The sequence below is a fragment of the Alligator sinensis genome, unplaced genomic scaffold (assembly GCF_000455745.1).
Source record: "Alligator sinensis unplaced genomic scaffold, ASM45574v1 scaffold1711_1, whole genome shotgun sequence".
In the NCBI taxonomy this organism is placed as follows: domain Eukaryota; kingdom Metazoa; phylum Chordata; order Crocodylia; family Alligatoridae; genus Alligator; species Alligator sinensis.
Genome location: NW_005843590.1, coordinates 78676 through 85770, shown reverse-complemented (window position 1 = coordinate 85770; position 7095 = coordinate 78676). Strand labels below are relative to the sequence as shown.

Below are 7095 nucleotides of genomic sequence, written 5' to 3'. Positions count from 1 at the left end.
GGGGGTCTAGCGCTTCCAGGGGTTTGAGGGGACAAAAGATTGCTTCTGGGGGTGACAGAAGAGAAGTTTGCTCTGAGGTCACTGGGGATGTCCTGGGGTGGGTTTGCTTTCTCTGGCGGAGGCAGCAGGGGCTGGGGTAGGGTTAGGGTTAGGGGCTGATTTCTCAAGCTAAAAACAACAGCAAGACACAGGTGTTGGTCTCCCATGATGGGGTATGGTGACAGTGCTGTGTTACTTGGAGCTTAGATGATAGACGTGCCTGGGCTGGTTTGCACAGGGCTGATCCTGCCGCAGCCCAGGGCCACGTGAGACATGACCTCTACAGGTCCCTTCCTCTCTCCCGGCTCTGTGCTCTCTCCCCAGTATAACACCCTCGGCCTGTTCTCACAGTGGCTGACACCCCACCCGGTAACACAGACCCATTCCCTCTGGAGAGCATCACTTCAGCAGTCTTTGCTGTGCAAACTCGCTCTTGAATGCTGCAGGTATTGACTGATGCTCCAAAACCTGGGCGAGTTAAAGATAATGCATTACAAGCAAAGCAATTGACCTCATCTAAGAGACCTGCTGCGTGCTGTTAATTACCTAGACCCTGCCAGGGGGTTTCCACCTGCAGATGATCTCAGGTGCCCTTGTTGCAATGGGGCCCTTTGGGCAGGCTCAGAGCCAGGTAGAAGGGCCAAGCCTGTGAGTGGTCTCCATGTCTCACCGGTGCATCTTTTCCCCTCCTGCTGGGACCGTCTGGGCCCTTGTGACACTCAAAGACAAGGACAAAACTAGGAGCAAAAGGATCAGATCATGGGCTGCACCTTCCTATCATGCTACTAGATAGGTTTTAGGCATCAGTAAGATGGGTTTTATTCCACTTACGTACAGGACGAGATATACACTGCAGCTGCCTGGTACAGAAGCCAAATAGAGTACCCAGAAAGAGCAAAGAATAAATTTGTTCTCCTCCATACTTAGAGCTGTGGCTCTGTCCTTAGAGAAGTGATCAGAGTGTGAGGGTGTGGGGGGGATGTATTTCATGGCTGCCTTGGGACAAAAGACTTTATCAAGGGGAAAAATGGTCATTCATTGCTTGCCGTCATCTTGTGAACTGCATCTTCTTCCTCTTCTTCCTCAGCCCCGATGGGAAGTGTGATCCATGCTGTCATATCCCAGGCTTTCAGTGGTCTGCTGCATGTGACATCAAGAAGGCTGGGCTGTATTAATTGATGGCAGTCAGCCCCTCCCTCCAAAATGTCCCACCTGTCCCTGTTCTAGATTGGAGCTGTGTTTCCTTTCATGCTCTGTACTAGGACATCTCCCTCGGCCCCAGCGCTGTGGCATGGATCCTGGGGGAACATTTTGGCTGGCCCAGGAGACAGATCTAGGGACCGAGGCCTGGTGCGGCCCATGTTGTGTCCTGAGGCCCCTCTGTGAAGCTGTTCTGTGGACATGCCCACGGGCTGGTGGGGTGAATTATTGCTGCTCTGGGTTGTGCCATGTCCGGCACTGGTTGTGGACTAATGGGGAAAATTGCTCACTCGGTGAGAGGCACGGTCCTTAACTGCACAGCTCAGGCTCACCTGTCATTGCAGATCCTTGTTCTGTGCTGCTAGGAGGGTCTTTAGGGAGAGGTGTACCCTCCACATGGATGTCATTTGCCCCATGATGCGGAAGAGGAGTCTCATCTTCTGCGGGGAGCTGGGGGGAGCTCTGGGCTGGATTCTGTGCTTGGTAGCCGCCTGCAAGGGAACAGCATGGGCATGTCCTGTCCCTCCTGATCTGATCACCCTCAGCCCCCTGGGGTCACGTTCCCTGCCCTGGCGGATGGGGAGCGGTGCTCAGGGAAGGGGGAGAAGGTCACAGCTTCTCAGCTTGAGGAGCCGTGGTGAGGGGCTGGCCTGTGAGTGTCAGGGGACGTTGGGGGATGCTATGGGCAGAGAAGGGCAGTGAGGAGACCCTCATGGGGCAGAGAGGGGTCAGAGGGCAGTGCTGGGGACTGGAGCAGGCTGCTCACACCCCAAGACCCCCAGGCCACAACCTGCAGCACCTGGGCCAGCTCCAGCTCGTGGGTCCTGCTCAGGGACGAACCTCGGGCTGGGGCAAGGGCTCCCACGGTCCTGAAATGGGCTCCGGCAGCGGGGCTGGCTGTGCTGCCCTCCGCGCTGACTCCGGAGCCCGGCGGCTCTCTGGGATGCAGCCCCAGCCCGTGAGAGCTGAGGAGCGAGTGGGGAGGGGACGGCTCTTGTCAGGGACTGCTCCCAGCGCGGCGTTGGACGCTGAGCTCACGGGAACCGCAGCGCTGGCATCGCTGTTCACACTGGGCTGCAACCCGCTGAACGCCGTGGGACTGACCTGTCAGACTGCACGTGCAACGACTCTCGATGGGGGTCTCCAGGGCAACATGTCCCACCTGGCAGATGTACTCTGCACCCATGTCACCGAGTAGGGAGGGCGTGAAGTGGAGTCTCGTCTCCCGCTGGAACCTCTTCCCGTCCCGTGCTAGAACGGCTACACCAGGGTCGATGCTGTATTCAGATGAGTCCTGCAGGGCCACGGCGCCAGCACCTCTAACACCCCTCCTGAGCCAGGTCAAGCTCAGCTCCCCCGGGAAATAACCCGTGATGAGGCAGCTCATGGTGACTTTACGCCCACCAAAGGTCCACCATGAATGCAACACGGAGATTTGTGACAGCTCTGGGGGCCGCAGGAGACCTGGGGAAGGAAACACCCAGAGACAGTGAGAGGTTTTGTCAGTGGAGCTGGAGAGAGATGCGAGAGAGAGACTGAGCCCCCGCAGTGGGGCTGGGACCCCTGAAATCTCCCCCCTTGCACCCTGACCCACCAGCATCTCCAGCTGGGCAATGGGATGGGGACCAGAGGACCCCACAGCTTGTCCCCGTCAGTGGCCTGGCTGGGTCCGGGAGGTTACGATCCCCGCTCCCGAGCCCAGGGGAGCCATCACTCACCGGCATCCTTCAGGCTGAGCTCTCCCTCAACAGGGGTGTCCGCAGGACTGTGCTGTACGGACACTCGGACTCGGGGCTCCGGCTGCGTCAGGCACCGGCTGGGCACTCTCCAGAGGCTCGTCGCTGTGAAGGTACCGTCCACGTTGTCCTCGACCTCACTCAGTGCAGACCTCTCCCAGACTTTCCCGTCGCAGCTCCACTCCACGCGGTGGATGTCACGGGGGTAGAAGTTCTGGATCTGGACACTGAATGGCACCTCCTCTGGGGGGTCCCAGTCCGGCAGCACCCGGATCTTGGACAGCCTTGGCCGGGCTGGGGACGCAGCAGGAGTGGTAGTGAGAGCCCGGGCTGGGATGTGCTCTGGGCACGGGAAAATCCCTGCCATGCTGTGGTTCCATGCGGGGTCCCTGTGAGGTTCTCTCTAGCCCCGCAGACCCCTCTGGGCACTGGAGCCGTGGCCCGGTAAAAGGAGAGGGGAGATCTCTACCTCGACAGCCATCCCCCCACCTGGCCCTTCCCACATCAGCTGGGCCACGAGGGACACTAGGGAGTGCCACGCGCCCTGCACCCAGCCCCTCGGGCTTCCCTGGTGATGCTCTGTGTGCTCAGAGCCGCCTAAGCAGGATCCCAAGGAGACTGGACACGCTCCTGGAGTAGCCATGAGCATGGAGGGCAGGGCACAAACTCCTGGGCCTTGAGGGCCAACTCCACAAAGTCTCCTTGCCACATGCAGAGGAGCTGAGGGGACCGTGGGGCAGGACACCCAGGCTGTTGCATGGGATCCTTCTCAGCTCCCCCAGGACAGAAATCAGGGCAGAGCAGCTGCTGCCCACACTGAACCCACCCCTGGCAATGGCCCAAGGGCCCCTGTGCCCGTGCCCGCGCCCGGCAGGTGCATCCACCCACCCTGCCAAGCCTCCGTGAAGGTAAGGCTCAGGCCATGGAGGCTGCTCCAGTCCTGGGCCTCTCTGCAGGCCTGGCCACTCACCACACACCCGTATCTCCTGGGACTCGCGCTGCTCCCGGATCTGTCTGGCCTCGTGCTGGAAGACACACCTGATGCGCACCCTGTCGTCCTGCTTTGTGGGGGTGAAGATCAGCGAGGCCACGAGGCAGGTCCTGGATCTCTCCCGTGTTGTTTTCCAGTGCTCAGGGAGAGGGTGCAACAGCGGCTGGTGCTCTGGGCCAGCCCCAGCTCCATCCTCCCCGACCCCCATCCCGACCTCCCCGTGCAGCAGTTTCCATGTCACAGCCATGTCCTCAGGAAACGTCCCCTCCATGACGCAGCGCAGTGTCACCTCCTGCCCCAGCACGTACTGCGCTGGCCCCTGCACCTCGGAGACCGAGTAGGGGGCTTTCCTGCCTGGAGTCAGAGCAACAGCTGGGTCAGTTGGGTTGAAGGGCATGGGGGGCCAAGAGCTGCAGAGCAGAAGGGTGAAGGGATGGGGACCGCACCCTGCAGAGAGGTTCCTGTGGCCTCTGCTTTTTTCCTCTCCCTACAACCCCCAGCCTTGTCCCTGTTACCGTCCCGCCGCTTACTCCAGCAGTAAATGGCCATTGCAGCAGCTGCCACTGCCACCGCGATCCCCAGGGAGACTCCGATGATGGTGCCAGTGCGATCTGTGCCTGCCTCTTGCACTGAAGGGGAAGGAAAATCACAGCCCCATCAGGCTCTGCTCAGCAGGGGTGAATGGGAGGTGGGGGGAGGACAGTAGTGCAGTCACACCCTGCTTTCAACCCTCCTCCCCCAGGGTTTAGGCTTAACTGCCTGGGAGAGGCACACCATTTCCATGCAGGCAGCGCACAGGCCATGGCATTTCCATGCAGGCAGCGCTGAGACAGTGCATTGCCATCATGGCTGCTTGTCATCTCCCTGATTCCTGCTAATCTCTCTCCCCTCCACACATGTTAACAACCCTCTCTCCTTGTTAATGGTCTCAATGTGCCCCTATTCCAGCTCCCCTTTCTTCTGCAGCGCTGCAGCCTGCCAGGCACTCTTGGCCACTTCTCTGCTCTATCTTACAGCCCTGCAGACTGCTTTTACCTCTAGCTACAGCCTTATCTCAGGTGCAGTAATTCAGGGGTAGAAATAACTGCCAGTGAAGTACTGGAGGCACTGACAAGGCACTCCAGCAGGCTAGATTTTCCTTTATGAATCTGAATTGGAGACATAAATACATCTATAATTATGACAGCACTCATAATACAATAACCTTGCCTATTTTTTGGCCTAGTTTATTATGCTATTTAAAAATAGATAAAAACTGTAGCAAATGAGGGCACATTCCAATAGTTTTATATATATATTTTTTTGCTTTGTTCTTAAAGGGATCAGTATAGCACTCCCTCCAGCGTATTGGTAAAGCTTCTCATTTCTCTTTAACTGGAGAAGAAGCCGTGTTGGGTCTGTCATGAGAATGCGCTACGCCATCTGCACCCCGCCACCCCTCCCCTCCCATTCCCAAATCCTAGATCTGCCCACGTTTGCCCCCAGGGCTGACTGTAAGGCCCCATCTGTATCCTGACCTGCAACTTCCAAGGGGAACTCCTCTCGCAGGGGCTGCTCCAGAGCCAGGTGCTGGACGTGGCAGGAGAAGATGCTGCCAGCATCGCTCCTGGCAGAAGTGAAAGTGTAGGTCAGGGTGAAGCTGAAGGTCCCATCGGGGTTTCTTTGCGGGACAGAAGGGGTGGTGTTGTTCAGGACCCGCCCATCTCGCAGCCATGCGACATCCACATCCTTGGGGTAGAAACCCCCCACGTGACATGGGAGGGAGACGATGGTCCCAGCCACAGCAATGCGCTGGGGGACAGAGATGCTGGGAGCAGCTGGAAGAGAGAGAAAACCCTGTGCTGCCTCTGGGGTCTGCGTGACAGGCCTGGGTCATGTTGGGAGCCCCCAGCCTCCCTGGCACTTGGCACGATGCCCCCACCCTGCTCTCGTGTTGTGCCCCCTAGTTCCTGTACCAGGACCTGGGCGGTCTGGGGGTCCAGGGCTGGCTGTGGCATAGGGCACAGGCCCAATGTCCCCTTCAGCCCTGCGCTTCCTGGCCCGGTGCACCCCAGCACCAGCTTCCTCCAGTTTCCCTTCACCCAGAGCAGTCAGGGCCACCCCAGGGATATGGGAGCCCCACGCTGGTCCTCACCGAGCACATGGAGGTTGGTCTGGGCTTCCTGCTGCTGCACCCCATAGCCCACGACACACTTGTACAGCCCCTCATTGGCCAGTGTCACCCTGGCCAGCACCAGGGTGGCGTTTCCAGTCTCCAGCGCTGTCTCTTCCAGGCTGGCTCCAGGCTGAGCGTGGCCCTTGCCTTCTGCATAGTGTGCAATCCTCTCATCCCAGAGGTACCAGGTCACACGCAGGGCGCTCAGGGCCACCGGCTCCCCGACATCGAAGAGGCATTGCAGTCGGGCCTCAGCACCCAGCACAGCCTGGTAAGAGGGTGCCGTGCGCACCTGCAGTTGGAAGCCTACAGGGAACAGGAGCAGCAGATGCCAGCAGCACCCCTACAAGAGCCCCCACTGCCCCTGGGCTCCCCACATGCCCCCAGGGCCGAGGTGGGGCGGCCCACTGTGGGAGGTGGCTGGGATGTCTTTGCACGGGGCAGTGCCAGCTGGCCCCGCACCTCAGCTGGACATGGCCCCCAGCCCTGAGGGAGGTTAACACTCCCCTGTCCCACTTTGCCCCCTCCCTCAAACCACTTCCATGAGTGGGTGGGAGTGGGGGGGAAAAGCCGAGGGAGGTGGTATAGGGGGTTGGCATCTAGCCATCTGCAAGCCCACATCTCTGTGTGCCTGGGTCCTACCCCCAGGTCTGCATGAGGTTGCTGGCAAGCCCCCATCTCCTCTGTGCCTCACTTTCCCCACTGCATGGGCGTGCTGGTGTGCCCAGTCCAGTTGATGTCTCCTCTCCACCATTCGGGTTCCTTCTCCAGGTCTTGGTGGACTTGGGGTGGTGCCTCCACACATCCATGGCTCTACCCCGTCCCTGCTCACGAGCTCCCAGACTCGGTACCCCAATGCAGGGCTGGGACAGGCCCGTGTCCTGCCAGGACCCTGCTCCCTGTCTAGGAGGTGCTTGGGGCTGGTCCAGCCTTGGCAGGGGGGTGCTGGGGGCCCGACTTACCACCAGGTGCAG

General features: G+C 59.5%; 1 protein-coding gene across 3 annotated transcripts; it reads right to left on the bottom strand.

Annotated features, from left to right (window-relative positions):
* Positions 1 to 67: 67 nt before the first annotated feature.
* On the bottom strand, positions 68 to 5778 carry LOC106723335. 3 transcript variants are annotated; one of them, XM_025195562.1, is made up of 8 exons: positions 5484 to 5778; positions 5002 to 5114; positions 4497 to 4595; positions 3946 to 4320; positions 2958 to 3269; positions 2344 to 2703; positions 1572 to 1730; positions 68 to 1205 (listed from the first exon to the last, which is right to left on the bottom strand). In XM_025195562.1, exons 3-8 carry the CDS (start codon positions 4513 to 4515, stop codon positions 1192 to 1194), a joined length of 1239 nt encoding a protein of 412 aa, XP_025051347.1. In that variant the 5' UTR covers positions 4516 to 4595; positions 5002 to 5114; positions 5484 to 5778; the 3' UTR covers positions 68 to 1191. The 3 variants fall into 3 exon arrangements, with proteins under 3 accessions (XP_025051347.1, XP_025051346.1, XP_025051348.1); XM_025195561.1 differs by lacking the exon at positions 5002 to 5114; XM_025195563.1 differs by lacking the exon at positions 5002 to 5114 and having other exon boundaries at positions 68 to 1179.
* Positions 5779 to 7095: the final 1317 nt, after the last annotated feature.

Coding starts and splice junctions, on each gene's coding strand:
- LOC106723335 (XM_025195562.1), bottom strand. Junction 2,704..2,957: donor GCTCAGCCTGAAGGATGCCG/GTGAGTGATGGC, acceptor TTCCTTCCCCAG/GTCTCCTGCGGCCCCCAGAG. Junction 1,731..2,343: donor TTGCACGTGCAGTCTGACAG/GTCAGTCCCACG, acceptor GTTCCCTTGCAG/GCGGCTACCAAGCACAGAAT.